Source organism: Dicentrarchus labrax, unplaced genomic scaffold, assembly GCF_905237075.1.
Source record: "Dicentrarchus labrax unplaced genomic scaffold, dlabrax2021, whole genome shotgun sequence".
Lineage (NCBI taxonomy): Eukaryota > Metazoa > Chordata > Actinopteri > Moronidae > Dicentrarchus > Dicentrarchus labrax.
The window spans coordinates 11,401,218-11,426,628 of NW_026136707.1; the positions used below are offsets into that span (position 1 = coordinate 11,401,218).

The window sequence follows — 25,411 nt, forward strand, 5'->3', positions numbered from 1 at the left end:
GTGATAGTTTTGCACTTTACTAACATATCCAGTGGGTGTCAGCATTACTCTGTGAATGCACCGATGTGTGATTTGACTAGTTAAAAAGCCGTACAGCTCAGATGATGCTGGTTGGTGTAAATTAGAAAGTGACAGACAGAAATAACTTAAAATGTTTTGATGTTTCCATGTGTTTATTATTTAGAAATGGTAGATGTTGGAATGGAAGATTCCTTGTAGGTCACTTGTGTGTTTACACAGAGCAAACGTTATTTGTCTTTCTTTATTCCCTTCCCAAACTCTCAGCTAAAGACACCTGGACTACTGCTACCATATAATCCTTTAAGAATTAGATGATTTTCACAAGTCCCTCTTGAGATCCAGATTGACAACCTGAGGAAAAAACAATGGGTCCATGGTAAAATGACAGAGGGTGACAGATAAGTACATATCAGAGAGTCTGCAGGAGGTGATGAGCAGAGAAGCATGAAGCACCCTTCAGTTTGAGCTGTAGGTCACAGTATGCCTATACAGCTCTGTGACTCCAACACACAGCATCTCTCTCTTCAGAGGAATATTCGTTTCACTGCATTTCTCACCCACTCTGTCTCTCCTGCTCTCTCTCCCTCTCCCTTTCTCCTCCTTTCCCTCCTGTGGCACTGTCAGTAGCGCACTCTCTCCACTTGTTTTTTTACAACCTTTCTTCCTCTCCAGTCTCTGATCTCTATCTCATTCTCCTTTTTTCCATCCTCACACTCATCTTCTCTCCTTATTTCTCCCTCTTCCATTCTTTCTCTGTTGACACAGAGGAATGCAGTATGTGGCAAGCTATGGCTCTTTGGCTGTTGATACTCGTGACTCTGTTCCGGGGTGAGTGACTTTCATTTGTGCCATGAGTGAGACTGTGCTCGCACAAGTGTGTGTTTTCTGCATGTGCTGTATATACTGTGCTGTGCTTTTGCTTGTCTGTGCCACCGAGTGCTCTGTTCCTAATAACTGTGCACACAGCAGCTCACTTAGTCACCAGGAGAGTCTGTTGGTGTGCAGCCAGACAGAAAAAAATTGATTTATTTTCAAAATGACCAAGCAACACTATAAAATGCAATCCTCTTTACTGCAGATTGCATTTTTTGTGTTATAGATAAGAATATAGATAGATAGATAGATAGATAGATAGATAGATAGATAGATAGATAGATAGATAGATAGATAGATAGATAGATAGATGGATAGATAAATGGATGGAAAAGGGTTATTATGAGGCTGCTAGTGGTTAATTTACTATGACTGGACATTATGGACACTAGGGACTATTATTCTGAATTATGGGCATACCATTAGTGGAGTCATTAATTAAGGTCTAGTTAGTGAATATAGATTTGACTGAATGCATCTTAGACCATTTAGTGCTCTGTTGTATATACACTATTGTGTGTAGTTTATAAAGTGGTATGAACAGGCAGTGTGCATTGTGCTATTTAAAGTGCATAATACTTTTTAAACTCATTCGACGTGCCTCTTATATTCGCCAATGATAGCTCCCTCCACATCAAAGTGATTGCCTTGTGGAGAATGAATCAAGAGTGAATCGAAGGCCATGGTGGAGTTATAGGGCGAAGAGAGACAGTTCCCCACTCTCATCGTCGTGAGTGCTGTGTGTGTCTGTCTGTCTGGGGTGTTTCAGTGTTTAATGGCCTCACTATTTCCTGCATGGAATGAAACTGACAAATTTTACGGCCGTGGAAAGATTCTGACTGTCTTCTAGTGATCAATCAGAGACATAATTGATTAGAAGGAACAGGATTTTTTTCTTCCTGCCCCCTTTCCTCTCGTTCTCGCGCACATTCTTCTCTTGTCCCATGTCATCCACAATAGATCTCTGTTCTCTAATCAAGATGAGCAACTCCATTTTTAAAACATCACCCTCTCCTACTCTACCCTAAAAGCCCACCCTCCGTTTTACCTCCACTGGAGCATGTCGACTCCCACTGTGTTGTTTCTCCTTCTCTTTTATTGACCTGGCCTTACAATCTCTACACCACTTTTTTCTCAGCTATCACTGTAATAACACAGTGTTTTCTTTGTAAATGTCACTTTTTTTCTTGCTTTCTCTTTTATGATTCCTCTCCCTCCCATTAAACTCCCTCTCCCGCTCCCATTTTCAGTATCAGTGCAGGGTCCTCACCAGCGGTTTCTACTCAGGGAGCTGCTGAGGGACTACAACCCCATGGAGAGACCGGTGGCCAACGACTCCCAGGCTCTCACCGTTCAGTTCTCCTTTACTCTTATGCAGGTCATGGATGTGGTATGCATGGCAGAAATGCATCATAAAACACAATTATACACCCATACAATACTGACATGCCTATGTACACAAAGAGTTATTGGTCGCAGTAATTGTTCTTTCTTTCCATATGAAAAGATCCCCTCTTAAAAATAAATCCTAAAGTTCAGATGAAGCTGATACAAGGCTTCATCAATCTGAATTAGCCAAATGAAATAGGTATCTCCCAAACTTTTTAGCATGTGTTTCAATGGTTGGTGTTTCCTTGTTGAGCTGCAGCAGATAATTATGACACAAAGAGGGAATTTCACACTAAAAAGACGGTAACTATTGTAAATATCCACTTTAGCTGAACTTGGGAATGGGTTTTTACACAGAATGAGGACTGTAGATTTTGTTCCCTATCACATCACAAGTTATGCCTTTATTGATCCCCAGAGTGAGAATTCGGTTGTTGGAGCAGCACAATAATAAAAAGAGAAAGTATATAATAAGAGGTATATAAAACTAAAATAAGAATATATTAAAAAATAGAAACCAACCAAGAGCATTAAGATAATCACAAGATAATACACTTTAAACAGAACAATCCATGTATACACAATATGTATATTCACATCTCCTCAAAGCCACTGCAGAGAGTGTAGGACTATTACACTGACCAGTAACTCTGTTCATGTGAGTATTGTTTTAGGCAGACATGAAAATGTATGAAGCTACCCTTTAAATCATTAAATCATCTATTCTCTTATATGCTTTGTTTTATGCAAGGATGAAAAGAACCAGATCATCACCACGAATGCCTGGCTGCAGATGGTGAGTATAGAAAATAACGGTTCAATATGTGATATTGATCTGTGTGGTGAAAATCTTTTTGTAAACCCCCCATCCCATGCAGGATCAGCTACACAGTACGCACCAAGATGCTGGTTGGGTTTCAGTATGCAGTGTCATGATAATGGACATTATTCTTTGGTGCAGATTCCTTTATTTATTATGAATATCTTGAGATTTGAAAAAGCTATTTATCTCTGTCAAGTTAACAATTTTTCCCTCAAAGGGATTTACAATCTGTATAGCATACTGAGGGATCCCTCTTTCAGGACGGACAGACATGCAAATGATGCCTTGTATATGTAAATCTGCAGAGATCCTTTGCAAAACAGATAGAAGACATTCTTAAAATGAGTAAACCAGCAGCGGTTTGATTGATAGTGCACAAAAAATATCATTATTTTGGAAAATAAATAAAAACAGAGTTATCTTGTTTTGCAAATAAACCCTTTATTTGTCTATGTCTTCATGTTTTTGCTCATTATGTAAAACTAGTGTTGTGCTTGTGTCTCCCAGCAGTGGTACGACCACTACCTCCAGTGGAACCAGTCAGAATATCCTGGAGTTAAGAACCTCCGTTTCACTGCTGACCAGGTCTGGACACCCGACATATTGCTTTACAACAGGTATGTGGAGCACAAACATACATTTACTGCATAAACACATACCCAAAGCTACTGCTGCTGAGCTCTTAACAATGTCATCACTGTGATACTGTCCTCCAGCGCTCATGATAAGTTTGATGCCACCTTTAAGACCAATGTGCTCGTTAACTCCAGCGGCTTCTGTGAGTATCTGCCTCCAGGTAAGTTTGTTATTTATCAGAATCTTGTCCTTAAAACCAATATGCCTTCAGTCATTCTGCATACATATACAGTATTATTCATGCTGCAGCAATTTAATTACCAAATATTTTCTTCGTCACTTACTTCCAGATGGCTGCACTGAACATTTTTAATCAAGTTTTTTTTCCCTTCATTACATTTTTAGATGATTTTACTTGACTTTGAGATGTTCTCTTCTTTCATTGCAAACAATTTCCCCTGTTTTTCCCTGCCTTTCAAGGAATTTTTATAAGCACGTGTAACGTGGATGTGCGATGGTTTCCATTTGACATCCAGCGGTGTGAACTGAAGTTTGGCTCATGGACATTTGATGGCTGGCTGCTTGACCTCCAGATGAAGGAGGCAGATGTGTCAGGATACATGCGCAACGGAGAATGGGACCTGCTGGGTAAGACAGCTTCTTGAGGCCCTGAATGACAAACAGAGTTGCTTAGTAACAGTGCTTACATTACCGCCATGCAGTGCTGTACTTGACCTGTGAAGATATGGATGTATAATAAGCTTTAAGTAGGAGAAGTAGTTGGAGTTTTGCCTTATGTGTGTATTTAATTGTCTCTGCTTCAGCTGCAACATCTTTGATGATGCTGGTCCTGTGTCAGACTTCTCTTAATGTGCATCTCATTTCACAACACTATACATCCCATTTCCTTCTCACCCAGTCAAAAATATTCATTGGTTGAAACACTTCATTATTTATAATGTGTTTCTGAGATTTTTTGTGTTTTCTTTCTTTCTCAGCCCTCACCCCTGTGTTCTGCATTATGATTTTGTTTTTGCTGAATCGGTGTCTTTCTCTGCCCCCTCAGAGGTCCCTGGAGGTCGTCATGAAATTTTCTATGACTGCTGTGCAGAGCCCTACCCAGATGTTACCTTTGTGGTGACTCTACGAAGGAGGACTTTGTTTTACGCTCTCAACCTCCTCCTCCCCTGTGTGCTCCTTTCCTCCATGACCCTACTGGTCTTCCTGCTTCCTGCCAACTCAGGGGAGAAAATCAGCCTGGGTGAGGAGTCATAAGAAGAGGGTGGAGAAGAATAGGGGTGATGGATGGTGTTATAATAAGAGGGGTTGAATATGAGCAAATGGGAAACAGGAGAAGCACCTATCGCAAGATGAAATATATTTCTTGCTGCATATTCTTTACTCTTTCCCTGTGAAAGCATGGCCTTATTTCACTCTTCTAGTGTTTCTCTTACAATTTTTCTCCGTCAACATTACTGGAAAACTTTCATTCGGTTATGCAGAGCTTTGTATGGTGTCAGGAGGGCTGGGGGGGGGGGGACAAAGAAAAGACAAAGACAGAAAAGGCAGGAGGGAAGATGAATCTAAAAGACTAAAATCAAATGAGTTTTCCTAGGAGTGTCAGAAAGACAGATGATTGTGGCGAGAAGTCAAGTGAAACATACCAAATATACTGTTCCACTGAGTGTATTCATGTACTTTCTTCTTCCCTACTTTTTTCCTTGCAACCTACTACTCCCTGGTGTCTTGTGTCTGCCCACAGGCATCACGGTTCTGCTTTCTCTGACTGTCTTCATGCTGATGGTTGCAGAGATTATGCCTGCCACTTCAGATTCTGTACCCCTGATAGGTCAGTTTCTTTCTGTTAGTGGGTTTTTTGGGGAAACTGACATTGTTCATAGCATACGGATTGTCATCACCTTTATGAGTGTAATGTGTTCCCATCCTGTCTGTCTCAGGTCAGTACTTTGCCAGCACCATGGTGATTGTTGGGATGTCAGTTGTAGCCACAGTCATCGTCCTTCAGTTCCATCACCACAGCCCCAACAGTGGACACATGCCACATTGGGTGAGTTTTATTAATCAAATTACAAGGTTAATTTATTCTTCATTTATTCCTGGGCCGTGTTCATCCCACGCTAATTGGTAATCCGTTTATGATGCTTTCTATTGCTCTACTGAAAAAGTTACAAAAACCTTGTCTCCGGTAAAACTGGTGTTGCTGAGTAGAATTTTCCTACCCCATTAAAGAGAGAAAAACTCAAGTGAATTGTATTATTAGAGCGTCTTGTGTTTCTTACAGTATGTTCTTACTGTTGGTGCAGCTCAGCAGGATCAGAATCCCTTGGAGACTCGATGGGGTTTTCGTCGTTAAGGTTGTGGTAGTGCTCGCTGACTTGAATAAAACAAAGCAGAATCTGTCCCTCTGAGTTCTGTTATGACTGTCTGTTGTCAAGATGTGCGTGCCCAATGCTCCCTTCATCTCAGGGCTTTCCCCGCACTCTACATTGTTTTCTGCTATAATAATGGTTGCGCTGTTTATCCCAGAGGGGATTTTGGTGTTCAAACACATAAAGCAACCCCACCCTCATTACTCACTATCATCACTGACAGCATTAGACAAACGCAGAACTGGTTAATGGTTTTCTTGTGGATGTTAGGCCATTCATGAACATTCTCGTATTTGAAGAAAAATTATGATTCAAATACCCCCTGTGTTGGTCTAGAGAAAAATAAAAACACATTCTGCTTGAAGTTCTTTCTGATCTTTCTTAACCAGGATGGAGACGTGTTATGTCCATGACAGGTTCGCTGTTATGCTGATTCCCAGGAATCTAAAACTGTTCACCTGCTCCACCTCAGCTCCACTGACGTAAACAGGGGTGTGTGTCTTTTCTAAAATTGGTGCCTGGGTTTTGTTGACATTGAGCAGTAGCTTGTTTTCTGTGCTCTACTCTGCAAGATTGTTGATTTCCTCCTGATATAAAGTCTTGTTGTTTAAAATGCGGCCACTGATGGTGATGTCGTCCAAAAACTTTACAACTGTCTCAGGGATTCCATGTGTGGTGGTTGGATCACTCTTTAAGAGAAGAAACAGCAAGATGGAGACGGATAACTTTCTCAAGCAGCACTTTACTGTTCTCCACACTTCATCAGCTTCACAACAACAACACTTCCTTGTTCTGACTCTCATGTAACTTAACTAACCAATCAGAAGCTAGTAGGACTTACACTAAGGTAAATGTGAGGAAAGCACAGAGGTAGATTCAGCATAATATTGTAGCTTTAGATGTTTATGTAAAGATTCATACATGGGAATATGTAAATAATAACTGTATAAAGATTGTCAATATATTTTTAGTAAATTACCTCAAATATATAAATTAACTTAACTCCTAAACCATAAATTATTTTCAAGGTATGTGAAGACTTTAATTATAATAATAGATTAAAATATAATAAAAAACCTTATTTATGGAAATAAAACAGTTCATAACAAACCCGCCAAAACACATAGTACAGTTAAACAAACAATAACACAAGAAAGGACAGACTCAAAACACACTGATTAAAAATGACTGGATAAAATATTTAAAATCAGTGTAAACTATACAAAAAAGTATGTGATTTGAGAAGCCATTTAAAGGAGGGCCCACATTTAGTTAAGCTGATATTCTTAGGCAGATCATTCCAGAGCTTTGTCTTAATCTTTGATTCTGGGATGGCCAAGATGTAACTGATTGAGGATGTCAGATTATGTGAAGGTTTGTAAGGACTTAACAGATAAATATGTGCCGGGTCCTCCAGTGTTTGAAACGTTAACAGAAAATTTTAATCGATACTAAAATGAACAGCTGGACAGTGGGAATCTAAAAGCCTTTTTATAAGATTTGTATAGCTGGTCTAGAGATTTTTCATTAAGGTAGGGGAATGCAAAGCGTTGAAGATGGGATGAAATGAAGGCTTTTATCAGAATTTCAGTGTCTTCAAAACCAAGTATATATTATAATATAAGTATATAATATCAAGTATAATATTACATTCACATTGAAAAAGACTAAATAAGCTCAGTAATATGGTGATGATAATGTAAGCTGGGATAAACTGTTATATAAACTGGAGGTTTAATGTTGCATGTTAAGAATACTAGATGTGTTTCTACCTGATCAGCAATATGTTGAAGGCCAGTAAAGACCATACATAAATCCTGTGTCCTTGTGTGTCAGGTGCACTTGGTTCTGCTGCAGTGGGTTCCTTGGTTCCTGCGGATGAAGCGTCCAGGAGAGGGAGCGGAGCCTACTCTTTCAAACAGCCAGGCAGATTGTCAGAGCAAGACCCTGTCCTCTCCTACCACCACCACTACCACCACCACCATCCCTACGCCAGTGCCCCCCATCCTCCCACAGAGCTTCAACTCCCTGCAGGCCAGCCTGGCTCAGCTCAACCACCCTTTGTCACACTCCCACCGGCCTAACCCTCAGGCTGTCATCCTCCCTAATACCAACCACAGAGATCCCAGCCTCAATCCACACCCACAGCCCAATGGTCATCTTCTTTACATGGGCTTCCAGACCTTCCAGACCACTGCAGAGCTGGACCCAGTTCAGAGGAGCAGAACCACAAGTTATGGGAGGGTTAACACTGGACTAGGTGGAGGAGAAGGAGAGGGAGCAGCAGCAGCAGGAGCAGGAGGAGTGTCGGGAGATACACCTATCCATCACCACCACCCATCTTCCAAGTTTGGGACCCCCCCACAGGAAACTCCGGTGTCCCCAGACCCTGACCCATCAACCACATCCTCTGGACCCTGTGGCCTAGAGGCTGCAGCTGGAGCAGGGAGGTCAGCTGCCATACATACCCATAGCGGTGTGATTCGATCTGTGGCAGCAGACAGCCAGTTGCAGGCTCTTCTGGTGGAGGTGCAGTTCTTAGTTGAGCGTGTTAGGGAGCAAGACAGGCAGCTGAGTTTGGCGGAGCAGTGGCAGTTTGCTGCAGCTGTCATCGACCGCCTGTTCCTGGTGGGATTCAGTGTTTTCAACATCATCTGTACCATCGCTATTCTCATGGCTGCTCCCAACTTTGGAGAAGCACTGTCAAAAGACTTCCTCTGAGAGACCAAAAATGACAGATTTGAGAGAGCGAATGAGAGATGTTGAGGGATAATACAGATATGGATTTGTTGGAAGCACAATTGCTGTTAATGACACTGAGACATACAACAGCAAATCTTTCCTTTTCAGTAAGCTGGAGTGGCATATGTGGAGTGGACTATGATTCACAAACATTACAATATTTTGCAATATTTTTTTTTTGAAAAGTCTGCCATTTTTCATGACGGAATATATCTGACCATGCTCACTTTTATTCTTGTTGCAGTGGTTTCTATAGAAATTCGATTGATGTGCTTGTTTTCTCCAAAAGATGGCACTCCATCAATCATCTAATGGTTTGGTGAATTTTATTTTCAACTAATGGCCTCCAAACTAAAACCTTCATCAGAACATCAAATGTCTCATTGGGAGATGGATAATAGTTTGTGGACTAATCAACAAAATCATCAATAATTTTATGAGGAAATTATTATTATTTACTATTATTATTATTATTATTATTATTAATAGTTTTGTGAATGAGGAATCTCAAAGAAAAATCATCCCAGAATTTATGTGAAAAACGCATGACTTTATTACATTTGTTATAAAGTATTTGTACTGCCATCCTGGGATGCTACATGAAGATACTCAGTAGAAAAACTTGACACTGATGCATGTAAAATGAGCTTTTACACTCATGCAGGATTCATTTCACAGTTTACTTTCAGAATTACAATTAAAACTGATTATGTTCACTTGACATTGATTATCAGTGGGAACAACACATACCTCCATGTGCTCTTTTGTTACACACTTCACCAAATATAATGAATAATCTGGTATTGTTTCACTATTGAAGGAAATATGTATGCAGAAAATGCTAATCTCTACGACCCTGGTTAGGAATGTAAATCCTACCGTACATTTCGCAGAACTGAAATGCCAATGTGACAGACCGAGCTGTAAACATGGTGAAATAAACTGTCTCATGTTTTGTACTCTCTAGACATGCATCAAATGTGATCAGTAGTTTTTCACCTGAGATCAAAAACATAAAAAGGAAAATCTTTATCACAGTAATACAGCCTGAACATTGCCCATATAATGGGATGATGACATTTGATCAATTTCTGCAGCACCTGTATCAATCACGCTAACTTCATATTATACTGTAATGTTTACAATGAAGCAGAAAATGTACTTATATCCCTAGAAAAACATGCATCATACAGCTATAGGGAGTATTTTTTTTACCTTTGTCATTCACTTTATATAAAGCAATAACATGATATCTCATCTGAGAGGGCTGGGTGAAGTACTGTCTCTGTCTTCTTCTGAATATGGGATACAGTTCCACAGTCACAGCTAGAACAGATATGTCAAAGCTCTGGTTATATTCGTAATGTGGGATGCTATTGTCTTTCTGTGGAGACATATTTACAGACACATACACATGTATGGGGTTCAGATTGCAAACTGTGATTGAGAGAGGCTAGAAATTATAGGTCACGTTAGCTTTTTACGAGACTTTTTATCTTATAAATGCACATACACACACCATAGCACACCTTCACCCATCCACTCACACCTTTATGTATGCAGAACATGCTAATCTCCACGACCCTGGTTAGGAATGTAAATCCTACCGTACATTTCGCAGAACTGAAATGCCAATGTGACAGACCGAGCTGTAAACATGGTGAAATAAACTGTCTCATGTTTTGTACTCTCTAGACATGCATCAAATGTTCTATTCTGTGGCTCCCCTGCCCTCGATCGAAGTTTAAAAAAGATGCAGAAACAGAGGACAGGAGGAGTGAAGGAAAGGGGGGTATGAGCGGAAAAAATACCAGAGAGAGAGGAAAGGGAAGATGGAGGTAATGAAGCACGGCAATAAAGAGGGCAAAAGGAAGAAAGGGACAGAAAGAGAGATGGAAGGGAGGGCTATGCAGAGGCACAGAGATGGAGAGGATGCAGAATGAAAGCGAGCACAGAAATAAGGTGGTTGCATGGTTGAGAGAAACAGAAGAGGGAGGAGAAAATGTGCTGAGAAAGCAAATAGGAGCCGATAAAGTTTTTAACTGATTGCTCATTAATGAGAGAGGGAGAGGAAGAGGGGGAGAAGAGGGGAGAGGAGGGGAGAGGAGGGGAGAGGAGAGGAGTGAATCCCCCCTCCTCCTCTAAGCTGCTGCTGCTGCTAAACTGTACTTAGACCTGCGTTTAGGGGTGACTGGACATATATTCTGAATTGGCAAAGGGTGTCTTTATCAGAATTTATGTGACGGATCCTGGCAAACATTCCCATGTAAAATGATTGACTATGAAATAATGCAAACACTTTATGATGATTGAATTTGGCTAATTGGTGTCTTGGCACTGTTGTACTCAAACCTTCAGTCCTGAGGCTATTCATTTGGCTTTTAACTTTTTCATTGTAAGTACTGTGTGTGCAGGCAAGGCAGTTCACTATTCACTATTGGAACATTTAAATGGCCTACTGAGCTCCTTTTGTCCGTGCAGCTACCAGGGCTGCTGCTTAACACAGCTGAGAGATGCAATACAGCACAGGTAATAAATCTAAGATACTCCCCTCCTGCGGTGACTCAGTCATCCACCTGCTCTTTGTTGACAATTCATGCAGAGCCGGTTGTTCAGAGGAGAAGAAAATCGAGTTATACAAAACAGCATTCAGTAAGCAGGAGACTGCGATGCAGAAAGTGTGCATTTGGTATCAAGGGGCCACCGCAATGTGTGGCTGCAGTTGTCCCACAAATTTGCACCCACATTCACAGACACATGAAGCAGCACAACCACAAACCCACTCACACATGAAGTGGTGAAGTGAGGACCTTGCGGCAGACCTAATGCAGTAACCACACATACCCCTAAAGCTCTCTGTCTCTTTATGTCTTTCCAGCTCTCACACACACACTCTCACTCACTTACACTGCTGCTTGTGCAGTCAGTGCTGTTCTGTTGTGCAGTACTTAATTGACTTTGCTCATGTGGGAAAAATAAGAAAGGCAGAGGATAAAAGAAGGGAGTAATAGTTGAAAATGGTGTATTTTATTATAAGTTAATTGATTAAAAAATGTCAAAGAACTACTGAAATCTGAAAGAAAGCTTTGACTACACAGTATTTAGTTACTTTATAGGCCTATTTCTATTCAGTCAGGTTTTTCCACTTTAAAAGCGAAGAGGAGGACATCACAGACAGGTTGCCAGGTTTTCCACAAATCCTCTTGATTTGACATGTCTTTGCAAAGTAGGAGGAAACTGAAGAAAGCCCACCAGCACAGGGATAACATGCAAATACCATATATACATAGAAGCTGCACCAATGTAATGCGGCTGAATATTTCAGATTGCTAATGTTACATTTTAAATATCAAAACCTCAGTTGTAGCTGCAATTCAGCAACAACTTGTTTTGTTTTAGGGATGTTATTCTTTTATTAAATTATCCTTTAAATTACACTTCAGCTTAATCCCTCCCTTCAGGGCACCAATGATCAAGGTATGAAACTGATCAACACTAACGTCCGACAATGTGCAAGACATCTCTCAGGACAGATCTCTGGTCCAGAGATGTTATCTTTTCAAAATTCAGATGTTCCAGGAGAATATCCCTCACCACTAACAGTCAATAGCTATTAATTACTGGGTGCAGGCACTCGATGCAGGTCGATATGGAACGGCTGTTTCACTGCCTGTTGGGTAATTGTCTCCCAGATCTCATTAAAAGACGCTGGAGATGGGAATAGGAGGGCAATGCAGAGAGAGAGACGAAAAAGAAAACAGATGTGGGTACACTAAGGGAGAGTGGGAGAATGAGCGTAAAATCATCTTTATTTTAGGATAATCTCTTCTTACTGAGAGGTTTGTGTGTGACTTCATGATTTTAGCAGTCCTTGACTCTCAATTCCCACCTGCTGGTGTTGTCTCAGGTACACACAGACCCACAAAACAAACACCTAACTTTGCATCAATAAATCGTTTTATTTAAAAGAATATGTTACAATTTATTACAGTAAGCGACGTAACCAAACACTTTGTCTTAAATTTTACATTTCAACATGTCAAAGAATCTGCAGGTTGTCAATCCTCGTCTTAGCATGGCTCTCTGAAAGCCAAACCGTATCAGGTGAAAAACTTAACAACAGAGACGCTGAATTTAACATTGTATCTTACTGAAATAAATAATGTTAGTGACACTTAACTTTAGTCAGAATGAGAGAGAGAAAGAGAGAGAGGGGGGTGCGCACACTTGGGGCAGATCACGCAATGTCAGACAATCGAACATGTCGGACACGGTCCAGTAAACGGACAAGAATCCTGGGAAATACGTTTGGTCTTTAGGAATGCACATTCAATCTCTCAATTCAAGGCTCAACACATTCAATTAAACCTCTTTTACACACCCACCAAGGTCTGCTGAAGCTCATTGATCACCCAAAATGGCTTTTGTGAACAGCACCATTGTTATAACAAGCACCCTTTAGAAAGGGCCATTGATGTCAATCTATTACTCTTTACTTGCTTGTAGATAACAAAAAATACTATTGATATTCTCATTACGAGCTAGGGATTAGGGCTGGGAGATAATTGAATATTATTGGCGTCATATTGTGATCACATGACCTGACCATCTTTGCCTCGAGGATCAGTTTGATTATCTTACATGTGATTTTGCATAAATGGGAGGGCTCATCTTGTAAAAATCTAGAAGCAACTGAACATGTAATATCTTTCAGATTCAGTAAGAATCTTCAAAATGTCCTTCTAAATGAGTTGATAATACAATAAAGCTATTTAGATTTGGTGAATAAGGTAGTAACATCACAAAATTGCACTAAGTGATGAATATTTAATGTGTGAAGCTTTCATGAGGCGATAACCTGTAAATTACATCATATTATATTTTATTTATTCGTCAGTCTAAAGTCACTAGTGCGTCATCGGATAATTATGTTATTACATTATTATTATTACATTCTAGGAATGAGAACATTAACCGGGCTCATTTAGAGGGACATTCAATTACGCGGTTTATTATTACGTTACACTGCAGTCATGTGATCAGTTACTACAAAGCCTTTAGTGAATGTGCAGTTATCTTCCTATCTATCATGTTGATGAAGGGTGCAAGCTGCCCTTTTCGCTAAGAAATCCTCTTCCCACTTAACCTGAATCTGGAGTGCACGAGTGGTTTAACAGTAGAAGGACCACAGAGATAGATAGTGCTGCCATCTGAATAACAGGCCTATTATAAATCCTGTGGGAGTTCTCAGAAGCAAAGTAATCACTGCCTGCAAGAGAGCAGACAGGAAGAGAAGGACCCCTGCTGTCTATTATGGGTAATACACACTAAACATATTGTACTACAGATCAGTGCTCCACATCACTGCTGCTCTACAATGGCATCAAAATATTAGCATGGAGTGTTCACATAATACTATAAATACAGAAAAATGTAATGCATGGCTCTGCACGCTGCACACACCATTTGATAATACAGTACATAATTTTACTGTAGTCAAGTCAGTCAAGAATGAATGTAAACTAAGTGCAGGCTAGTTCCAGTATTATGCTCACTATCTGCTTCTTAGGTCACATTTTCCACATTTGAAAGCTGGTAATACTGTTGGATAAAGTGCAACATTAGTCTAAAGTTTAATGTGTTCCTGCTCGTGTGTCAATTCCTCGCAGCTGTGTGCACTGTGCAGCTAAATCTCTGGATGAAAAATGTCTCTAACAATCCTACAAAACATCTGCTTTCTCTCTCTCTTCTCTCATTTGCCACATTACAATGTTAATAGTTTTCTTTAATAAATGCAAATTTAGCGGTTAACAGATGAAAATGCATGTCTATGACATAATTAAGCTGTGACCTACATTCTTAGGGCCTTGCCTCAGGTTGGCCCCTTGCCTTTTAGGGCCCCCTTACACGCATTGTTAACATGCACAAACACATTGGCACGCTAACAACTGGCAAAAAAAAGACAAAGAAGACACTGCTGCTCTGATCCATAAATTGAGAAGCTAAGTGTCTTCCTGTTGTCAACCCTCAATAATGCTGATCATGTGTAATCTGTTCCCCTTTGCGAGCACAGACAGCTTTAACTTTCCCTTTGTTAGTCCGATATTTCCTTATTTACTTCTGCATTCTGTTCCCGATGGGACTACTTTAGAAGAGGCTCAAAACCTCCTCATGTGTACAAGTCACATTCCACTTCAAGTCCCTGCCAATAAGAAGAAGGCTTGCATGAATCCATGAGTTTAAGTCTATAGAGGCCTCATTTCTTTTTGACAGAGCTCTGCTTAATGCATGATTATGATGTGCTGGATTCAAAAGTTCTGGTACATGTGTCTATAGCTTTTTATGCTTATTCGATTTGTTCCTTTGCAGATGCTTCTGGTTTGCATGTATCAGGGGTAGCTTCTCAGGTTGTAGCTGATGGAGTGTAAATGAGGACCATGTAGTTAATAGCTGAGTGTTGCTGGGTCTGATGAGGGCCGAACTGAGCGGAGTCGGTGACGACGGTGTCTAGTTAAGAGGTAACAATCTCCCTTCCTAGGTGCCTCCATCCCTTCTGTGCCTCAGCAGCTGGAAAATATTCTGCAACAGAGACAGCAATCAAGACGAAGACACACAAACTCAGAGACAGAAGACAGAGAATGTCACCCAGGTTATTACTGAATCATACACTGGACAGAGGCAGGCAAAGCCTTACCTTGCCACACATACCATCTTTACTGCAGTTCTTATTGTCCTTGTCTGTAGCCTCCTCTTCCACCTGTAGAAAAACACACATTGCAAGAATGAGTAAAGGACACAAATACATGGCTTGTAATAGAGAAGGGAAGTCTGTTAGTAGATGGTCCTTACCTCTTTCCTCCACTTCAGCTCACAAAAGACTCTCTCGAAGCACTCATGCATGTAGTTGAACTGAACATCACCCGTGAGCAGCAAAGACAGAAAAGACAAAACCCGATTAGATTAGATGAAAAGATTAATGTTTATAAAGTTTTTTCCTTTAATGCAATAGTTTAACATTTCAGGAAATGCACTTATTCACTTTTTTGCAAAGAGTTAAACGACGAGGGCAATAACACTCTCATGTCTGCACTGTAAATATAAGGCTACAGCCAGAAGCTAGTTAGCTTAGCTTAGCACAGAAACAGGAAAAAGAAGGAAACGGCTAGCTAAATGGTAACAAAATAAACCTACCTGCACTTGTGCAATTGTAGAGTGTGTGTGAATTGCTTTTACGATACACCTTTTTGATGAATAAAACTAACAAGATATAACATGTTAGGTAAACAAATAATATATATTAAATAAATATATATACATTATAGTCCGAAGTCTCATAACTTCATGTTTTTTGTGACTGCAGGAGCTGTATTTTCACTAGAATACTTAATGTAGTATATCACATGGAATAATGTGCGTGTGATACTCACATAGGGTGTGAATATCTTGACCCAGCGTGGTTTCTTCTCCCCTCGTGCATATTCAAAACAGAAGGCCATGCCCTCCTCATCTGTGTCCCACCTCTGCATCTCCCCCCAGTCAAATGCAATCACCTGGTTCTGGAATAACATCAAGGCTTTAGTACACACACTCACTCACTCACTCCACTATACATACAACAATATGTTTGTACAAAGGGACAAGCTAGCAGTTTCCCTTGCCTCCAGTGTCCCTTCTTCAGTGCAGGCGTGCAGCTTGAAGTGGTGAATGCTGATGGCTGTGATGACGTGGCCTTTACGTCGGGAGTCGCAGGAACAGTGGGGGAAAATGATCTCATTGTAGCCCTCACAACCTCTCAATAGACTCAGATACTGAGAGAGAAAGTGGTAGAGGAGACACGATAGTGGGTTTCTTACTACATATTACATTATGTAGTTATGCAACTGTTTAGATGTAAGTTTAGATGCAGGGTGCACCTTCTCATGTTTAACTGTATCTAAGCTTTGTAGCCATAAAGCGGTGTCCAGTCAGACACTAGAGTTATTCGCTGCAGCCCAGCTGATCCTAAAATAAGATGTGAGTATTATCTGCTGGGGAAGGTTTGTGAACTCACTATCTCGGTACAGTTTCCCCTGCATATGTGTCTCTGACATTCCAGTCAAACCTACATTCTCACTTTTAGAAAGAATCCACCCCCAGAAATACCTTTTCCACTTTGTTATATCACACACAGTGAAGGTAGACTGAGCAGGTAGGAGACAGGGGGAAACATAAGACACACAGAACTCCAATCAGCAACTCTATCCCTCTGTCTGTGTACATTACTCAGGAACAGTAGTAGTGTAGCTCTGTGGTGTCTGTCCATATGAGAGGGACTGACCATGGACATCTTCTTTTGCTCCACCAGCTTCTGCAGCTGGTAGGACTTCTGCTCTGCTTTGATGAAGCTTTTCTTCACATCATCCACGGCCTGCAAAGATAGAGCCAAATAGAGTACACTGTTAAAAAACACACACACACACACACACACACACACACACACACACACACACACACACACACACACACACAAAAAACATACAGAGACACCGCAAAGAAATATATTTACACACCTGGTGAAAGAAGTAGTTGACAGCAAGCTGGTTGTCGTTGAGCAGAATCTCCTCTTCTGTAGTGAAGAGCCATTTGCGTAGGGTGAGGCAGGTTCCTGGGATGGCTGAGGTATAGTTCTGTACATACAGTTTGTGGGGGAACTCATTGGGGGCAAGCTTACGCACTGAGGAAGAGATATAAAGAAAAAGGGAGGGGGGGTGATATCCCATTCTTACATGGTAAGGAAAGAGTATTGCTCTACTTAGTTTCTCTACATTTTCTAGCTTAAATCTATTAATCTATTATTAATCTATTTTTCTACATATTCAACAAAGCATTTACCGTCCTGTTTGCGTGCAATGTGTTAGATAACAGAGGCGCTGCTGGCTGGTATGTAGTGGAAAGAAAAAAAATCCACTGACGGACAAGTAGTTTTGCTATTTGCTAAACACTATTTACTGAAAAAATTAAGTTAGACGGCATTGTTGAACAGGCAGGTGTAACCTGACAAACCTGATCAACATTTCCCAGCAGCAGAGCAGGGAGTATGTCTCCAAACAGGATCAAAAAGTAGTAGTCAGATATGTTTTTTTCCATATTGCTAATGCAGATATTTAGGCAGGTTGGACAATATATGATGCCAAAATTAAAACAAAGAAAAGTTGTGTATAATTCTATCATAACATGCACATTACAATCGAATATACATGTTTACTTTAGCAAGTAGCATGTTGTTTAGAGAGATTTTTGGTCAGTTAATTATGCTGTAGATTTTGGAATGATATTTAAAGAAGAATGGGGTACAGTATGTCAAAAGCAACAACACTGAACTGCATTATTCTACACATAATTACACACCACCTTCCTAAAACTTAAGGGATAGCGCATCGTCAACAAATACACATAGGGTTAAAAGGTCAGTGATATAATTTTGGTTATACTTTAAAAGATGCACATTAAATATAAAAAAAATATTTAAGTCAACCCTCAAACTAAAAGCTAACCAGTGTGCAATTCATCATCTTGTTTTTTCTCCAAGAAGAATTCAAGCTGTTGCCTTTCCTCCAATTTGGAAATAAGAGAGTTTGGAGACAGGGAGGAATACAAATATTTAACTGCTACTGCAAATATGTAATCTGCAACTGATAAAGACATGGATGACGTTCTCTACATCACTGAGGGATAAAAAATACTTTAGTTCTCTTATTCTTTGCCTGAAAGAAAATAATTATGATCTCATGTGACCTACATGCAAAACCTGAGTTAGACGTAAAAAAAAAAAAAAAACACTCTTGTTTTTACTGCTACTGTACTGCTGGCTGTCTTTGTAGTAACAGAGAGGGCACACAGGCCATGGAGAATACATTCAGTAGTGTTGTGTGTTAAAAAAAAAAGAACTACTTCTAATCGTTTCATTAAGTTGCTTTTAAAATAAATCTGACATTTGTACTGTACTAACCTTTAAGAAAAATTAGGACCAGAACATGTCCAAAGGTGCTCAGGTATTCATTTTAGATTATTTTGAAAAGGATGGCAATTGAGGTAACTTAACAGAGATGGAAGACATATCCAGTGTATAAAAGGAGCATACACACAGACTCAAAGCCTCATAACATGTTCTTACTAACCAAAGGTGTGGTTGATGACCTCGAACAGAGCAAAGTAGCTGGCTGTTACACTGTCCATCCCCAGTTTCATAACCACAGCCTGAAAGAGAGAAGCAGAGGATTAAAAAAAAGGAAACAAGAAAAGCGGAAAACACTGATGAGATGACTATAATAAGGCCATGGTTATAATGTTTAATAAGTAGTTATACAAGCCTGTATAAGTGTTTACCTGGTAAACCTGGTCTGTAGTGGAATTTTTGCGCACTCTGACAGTGAGTGTGGTTTTATCGGGCATGGCTATTCTCAACTCCACATCTGACACACCGTTATAGTTCTAGGTCATGAGAAGGAGAGACAAGGTGTATGGTGAATCACAGGCAGAGGACCACTAGAAGACACGTAGGTTTTCCTTCTTTTTTTTTTACCTCATCTGATTCAGACAGGAACTCCTGCATGATGTCACTTTCTCCAATTACCCGTACAGAGCACACTGCAGGTGAGAAACAAATTATATTAGGTGAAGAGTTTTTTTTATATGTAGTGTTAAACTACAGTGGTTATACAATTACATAAACAGTAATTATGCACTTTGATTGGACAATATTTCCAGACCTTTCCACTCTTTTTGCCTGAGTATTTAACTTTAAAATCCCCAGAGAATGACATACTAATTACTACATTATGGCTTTAAAAAAGTGTTCAAGAAACCCTACACCTCCTTCTCTCTCTGACCTTTCTCCAGGTATTCCTCCAGGCCTCTGCGTCGTGCATCCAGCTGCTGCTCCGACAGGGAAAAAGGCCATTTCCCAGGCAGCTTGGGGAAGGTAAAGTTGGCAAACTCCCTCTTTAGGTTTTGGTGTAGGATCACAAACTCACGGTAACGCTTGGAGCACAGCTGCCTGCCTGCCATGTACACGTTATATACCTGGAAGAGAGAGTGCATAGAAAGTGAATAATGAAAATGAATGTTCTAACACAATGACAGGGAGTTTAAATTAACATGTGTACCACGATCAGGATTATTTATAATACTTCGCTGGAACATTAGACCTGAGTCCAGAGCTCATGTTAAAGTTGTAGACAATCAATCAATCAACCAATCAACATTATTTCCAGACTCAAGGTCCAATAAATACACATACCAATACAAACAACAGCACATACACAAACAACAACAGGACAATTAAAGTGACACTGTAGTCAGACTTGTGTTGTGATCTGCCGCATAAAAAAATAAAATAAAATTATGTTTAATATTATATAAAAAAGATTTTCTCATCATTCACTCCTCTGTTTATGCTACACCCTTTCACTGACCACTCCTATCCGAGTCATCTCCTCTACAAATGCACCCACCACAAACTTTTCCTGGTTGAGCTCAGTGTGTTTGTAGCTCGGCACAGAGATGGGGACGGCCTGCTTGTCGGAGTAGTCATAGCAGGACTGGGCCGAAACGTCATCTCCGGGATCCAGGCAGTCGGCCTCCTGGGGCGGTACGGACAGCACGGCCAGCACCAGCTCCCTCTCTCCAGCCCTTATCAGGTCCACCACCTGCTTGTGGGTCGCTCCCTCTACATTCACGCCATTACTGTTAAAATGATAAAGGGAAAAATGTATATGTTAGGATGGGAAGAGACTATTAATAGCTCACTTTTCTCACTGTTGTTGAGTTTATTTTTGCGGAAAATGTCATCACATACTGCATGAATAAATACTATCCTGCTTTAAATACAGTTTTTAACAAGAGTACTTTTGATGTTGTTTGTGTCTATGGCACATTTTGAGATTGTACTGGACTGAATTATACTGAAAGGTTTTACATATTCAGGAGTAAAAATACAAGATAACAACAAAACAATCAAATACAAAAATACTACAAAACTGTAGCATCAAAAATGACCATACACACTGACAACAACTATGAAAAACCGGTTTCACAAAGGTAGCATTTATACACAGGACTGTCGTATTCAGACACTTATAATTCATCATCATTTTGCATCGTAAGCTTATCTCAAGGGGAAAGAGTGAAGCATTGCATTATGAGATTCTAAGCACAATGGATTTTAAGAATTATTGAAATCCCTAAATAGCATATTCTGAATGAAATGGCTGAAAGTGAATAAAGTGTAATAGACAACAAATGGGCTACAAGAGGCTTTGTCCTCAAAATAACTGGGCTCAGGGAAGTGGGAAGCAACAGACTATAGCACTGTGCCCAAGACAAATTTCCCCTTAGGTACATTAAAGTTTACTATCTTCCCTCTCAGGAATAGGACCTTTGGATTATGTCATTAGCACAGCTGAGCATGAGCAACACTGGGTGTGTGCCCTCTTGCAGGCATGTGTCAGAGGCATGACAAAGCTGATGACAGTGTTCTAGTGATGTGAACTATAGTTAACTTTACTCAAAACAGCCACAGCACCTCCTCTAAAACCTCTCAGCATTGCCTCTAGCTATCTGTGACACCGGAACAAATTACAATGGTATAGGTTGGCTGGAAAATACATATTTAAGCCATTCCAGAAAGAGATGCTGTAAATTATGTCATTCTGTGCTTTATTTATTTATTGTCCTGATGTAATGGGTTTCTAATGGAATTTGTTTTTTATTTTTGAGTGCACAAGTTGGACTAATTTCATGAAAATTTTTTAAAGACTGCCTCATATACCACTTGTTATTCACTTGCATAACCTGAATGCAAACCAGTAAATACCTCGGGGGAAAGTAGAATTCTTGTGACATGAAGTGGTTAGTCAAAGATAGGCTCTGATCTTCTAATACAATGGCTTCTTCTTGGAGTTTTGTCAAATAGGTTGAAGTTAGAATTTGTTGCTGAATTCATAAATGAATAAAGAAATCACCTTCTTTAAATTTTCCGATTTGGGATTCTTTATTGAACATGAAAAGAATGAATACTACACGGATTCAACTCCCTCCCGAGGTCAACAGCTAATCTGTTATGTCAGCCTTTATGTCACTGAATAGCTTACGTTGGCAGGGTCACACATGGCTAAAGCTCAGTGGGCACAATCTCTCTAACACCTAATAACTCAATGGCAAGAGATATGCAAGCGAGTAATGGAGTAAAGGGAGGCTTTCTGAGCCAGGAAGCACATAGCAAAGCAGAAAGTAGCGTTGGTGAGGAAAGATAACCATGTAGGTACACAAAGACTAATAGGGGAGACACGAATAAAACCATCTTGCAGGTGTAGTTGGAGAAAGAACACGTCTCCAACAGAACAAAATACAAACTAAGCATTTGGCAGCTGTTTTATTCTTGCAGCTTTATGACTATATAATAAGCACCTGATGTAGTGGCCTTTGCACTTGCACTATCAGCACTTCTCAGCATGATAAATAGTTTTTAAGAGATCTGTGTCACATCCTCAGTTCTTTCGTCTTTATAATTCAAGGTAATACCTATTTTATTTGTTTATATTGCTTCTGTGTTTCTAAGTTTCGTATTTTGTACTGCACACCTACTTACACATACGCATGCACACTAAGGATGCGATTAACAATTATTTTCATTAAAGATTATTCTTTTGATCCCATCAAGTAACCAATTAACTGTTTCCCATATCTCAAGGTGACATCCTTGAGTTTTTGTTGTGTCCACAAACCTCAAGATATTCAGTTTACTGTGACAGACTTAGAAAACCCAGAAAATATTCACATTTGAGAAGCTGAAATCAGAGAATTTAAACATTTTTCTTTAAAAAAAAAAAGTTAAAATCAATTATCAAGATAGTTGGCAATTGATTTAAAAGTTGACAACTAATTGATTAAACGGCTGTAATGCACACATACACACTAAACTCAAAGCTAAATCTGCCACAATAATATACACTGCACAGCTTCAAGAGAGATGGGCTACTGTTCTGGGCATTTAACATTATACCATCAAGAAAGAGGCTGAAAAATATACATATACATCAAAGGCTCAGAAGGAGGAGGAGTTTGTAAATGTGAAAAGCAGTATTGATTGAATAGAGAATAGCAGAGTCTCTTTACCACTGCAGCTAGTATGCAGGCACTCCACTGTGTGTAGACTTAATTATTGTGTACAAACTGTGCCTTGACTGGAAGGCAGAAAGGTTGTGAGCACCAAAGTCATACTTTCAGCTAAACATAACAAACATAACAATGATCTTACCCCCTGCTTGGAAATATAGTTGATGAGACTGTCCTAAATGAGGCTAGTAAAGCAGTAAGTCAGTTGGAGCCTACCATGGGGCGGGATAAACTACTGCAAAGGGGTAGGTAAGAGCACGAATGTTACATTCATCACAACGAATAGAGCTGATAAACAATGGATGACAGTGACAAAAATGAGTGACACAGGGATGAATTATAAGGGCAAACGCACATGCATACATCCACATGCTTGCTCACAAGCATATCGAAATAATGGGGTCAACAAACTGCCAGGTTACTGCAGGCCATCCATAATCAAAGCAGTGTGCAACCACCAGCCAATGGGATACTGAATTTTTGAGAGTGAAGCCAATCAAAATAGAACTGAAGGCATCCCTCCCTTTCTGCATCACCTTATCCCACACAAACAGACACACTGAAGCTCCAGTACTGATGCTGAGATGTGTGCTGCGTGTTCCTCTCCATAGCAACAGAGCCTAACATCAGCACCAGCAATCTCCGTGCATACCAACATGCCAGCGAGGACAACCACTTCTATCCCAAATGCAGCACGTACATCAGAGCTCACTGGTGGTAACACCATGTGTGGTTAATTTACCACATGCAGTGATGCTGATAATAGAGATTTGCCTCGTTTTAACCTGCAGGATTAATGGGCAACGCAAACTACAGCCTTGTGCAATGCAGGAATGTAACACGCTGCATCTGGTGACGATGATATGAATGTGTACAAGGGGTGACTTGAGATTATCTGACATGCTGTGGATGAGTGCAATAGGTTTCAGTGTGACTGGAATCCCTAATGATCCCTGGATCTGAGTCTCTCTGACACACACACAGACACTCCTTTCATTGGGATGAGCGGCTTCTCTGCCCTGCAAGACCAGTGTGACACACAAGCTTCTTGGCTGGTGGCCGACATTGGTCCCAGTACGATAGGGAATGATGCTCACAGGTCCTGCCTGCCTTGAAAGACTCATTCGTATGTTAACTAACTCACAATATGATTTTGGTAAAGCTAATACAGTAGCCACTTACACCTCAAGAATCCTGTCCCCCTTCGAAATACCGGCTCTGTCGGCGGCACCTCCCGGTAGAACAGCACTGACATGCTGCAGTGGAGCGTACAATTCCCCGTTAATGCTCCGTAGTTGCCCACCTTCACTAACTTGTCCCCGAACATTGAACCCGTAGCCCGAATCAGACTTCACTATACGAACTAGCCGTGGGCCTGAAGTAACGGTGGTCGCCGTCTGGCAGCTGCCGCCGGTGCCCGGTGTAACGTTACCGCTACCGGAGCCGTTACGAGAGGAAGGGTGAGGCAACGGAGGGACCGATGAACAAATTCCTTCTCCCTCGACGTCCGCCATTTTTTCTACACTATTTGTATCATCCGCTCCAATTCAGCTAGCAATAAATATCCTACAAACATTAGCTGGTAGTAGCAGGCTAATCAGCTTGGCTAGCTAACTGACCGAGATCGCCGGAAAAAGCCGACCGTGTCCGATGATTCGCGAGACCGCCCCAGGATGCGTTCCATGTGGGTCACTTCAGACTCCTTTGAAATCGTGGGCACTAGGCATTGACTGTATAGGTACTAAGTCGCATATTTGTAAACAGGGAAAGTCCGCCAGTGTTATTTTCAGGTTAAATTGTAATAAACAAGTGTAACCCAATGGTTCCCAACCTGTGGATCGCGGTTTCTCGAGGGGACCCAAGAAAGGTCTCAGGGGTCTACAGGAATAATGGATAAGAAAGAAAATGTGTAGTCCTTTTTCTGTTAATGTTTCGTACGTTTTTTGTTGTATTTATATTGGATAGTAGAGATGCACCGATCCACATTTTTTTACTGCCGATCCGATCCCGATACCTGAATTTGGATATCTGCTGATACCAATACTATTCCGATACCAGAGCTCTGTTTGCTTTAATATTATTATTATTATTATTGTTGATTATATATGAGGCTGAAATAAACTCCTCTCAACAGGCAAGTATGATATGTTCGTATGTATGCATGTATGTCCCAAAAGGCAACTTGAGGTAAGTATAAGGTCAGAAAAGGAAGTCAGAAAAACAGGAAATCCTGTTAACAGGAAAAATCCCATTCTGAAAACAGATATGCAACTGTAAGGGTTTCAAATTTATTGTCATGTCAATATTTATTAAATTCCCAAAATGTCAAATATTTGAAATATAAGAAAAGTGCAATAAGTGTAAACATCTTACAGAGCGGAGGCGTGTCTCATAACTCTGTGTCTCATTGAGCCGCACCTCCGTTTAGGAAATCCATTCCACA

At 40.4% G+C, this 25,411-nt stretch overlaps 2 protein-coding genes across 5 annotated transcripts; one reads left to right on the plus strand and one right to left on the minus strand.

Moving 5' to 3' along the window:
• Window positions 1-232: 232 nt before the first annotated feature.
• LOC127367155 (neuronal acetylcholine receptor subunit alpha-7-like) lies at window positions 233-10,508 on the plus strand. Of its 3 annotated transcripts, none has more exons than XM_051406763.1 (10): window positions 233-849; window positions 2,145-2,284; window positions 3,035-3,079; window positions 3,617-3,723; window positions 3,823-3,902; window positions 4,163-4,330; window positions 4,749-4,943; window positions 5,445-5,531; window positions 5,641-5,750; window positions 7,909-10,508. In XM_051406763.1, exons 1-10 carry the CDS (start codon window positions 798-800, stop codon window positions 8,791-8,793), a joined length of 1,869 nt encoding a protein of 622 aa, XP_051262723.1. In that variant the 5' UTR covers window positions 233-797; the 3' UTR covers window positions 8,794-10,508. The 3 variants fall into 3 exon arrangements, with proteins under 3 accessions (XP_051262723.1, XP_051262724.1, XP_051262721.1); XM_051406761.1 differs by having other exon boundaries at window positions 234-849; window positions 3,614-3,723; XM_051406764.1 differs by lacking the exon at window positions 5,445-5,531 and having other exon boundaries at window positions 3,614-3,723.
• Window positions 10,509-12,753: 2,245 nt separating this feature from the next.
• snx27b (sorting nexin 27b) lies at window positions 12,754-24,669 on the minus strand. Of its 2 annotated transcripts, none has more exons than XM_051406766.1 (13): window positions 24,151-24,669; window positions 20,307-20,538; window positions 19,683-19,875; window positions 19,376-19,440; window positions 19,180-19,284; window positions 18,972-19,050; window positions 17,364-17,527; window positions 17,132-17,221; window positions 16,473-16,622; window positions 16,242-16,370; window positions 15,664-15,723; window positions 15,509-15,571; window positions 12,754-15,393 (listed from the first exon to the last, which is right to left on the minus strand). In XM_051406766.1, the coding sequence occupies exons 1-13, from the start codon at window positions 24,480-24,482 to the stop codon at window positions 15,349-15,351; spliced, it is 1,707 nt and encodes a 568-aa protein (XP_051262726.1). In that variant the 5' UTR covers window positions 24,483-24,669; the 3' UTR covers window positions 12,754-15,348. The 2 variants fall into 2 exon arrangements, with proteins under 2 accessions (XP_051262726.1, XP_051262725.1); XM_051406765.1 differs by having other exon boundaries at window positions 15,523-15,571; window positions 24,151-24,648.
• Window positions 24,670-25,411: the final 742 nt, after the last annotated feature.

Excerpts from the sequence above, each read along its gene's own strand:
- snx27b (XM_051406765.1), bottom strand. The coding sequence starts at position 24,482 with ATGGCGGACGTCGAGGGAGAAGGAATTTGTTCATCGGTCCCTCCGTTG. Across the intron at positions 17,528-18,971 it reads GGTCATCAACCACACCTTTG|TGCGTAAGCTTGCCCCCAAT; the intron begins GTTAGTAAGAAC and ends TCTCTTCCTCAG. Across the intron at positions 15,724-16,241 it reads TCAAGATATTCACACCCTAT|TTCAACTACATGCATGAGTG; the intron begins GTGAGTATCACA and ends GGTGATGTTCAG.
- LOC127367155 (XM_051406761.1), top strand. The coding sequence starts at position 798 with ATGTGGCAAGCTATGGCTCTTTGGCTGTTGATACTCGTGACTCTGTTC. Across the intron at positions 5,532-5,640 it reads AGATTCTGTACCCCTGATAG|GTCAGTACTTTGCCAGCACC; the intron begins GTCAGTTTCTTT and ends TGTCTGTCTCAG. Across the intron at positions 5,751-7,908 it reads GTGGACACATGCCACATTGG|GTGCACTTGGTTCTGCTGCA; the intron begins GTGAGTTTTATT and ends CTTGTGTGTCAG.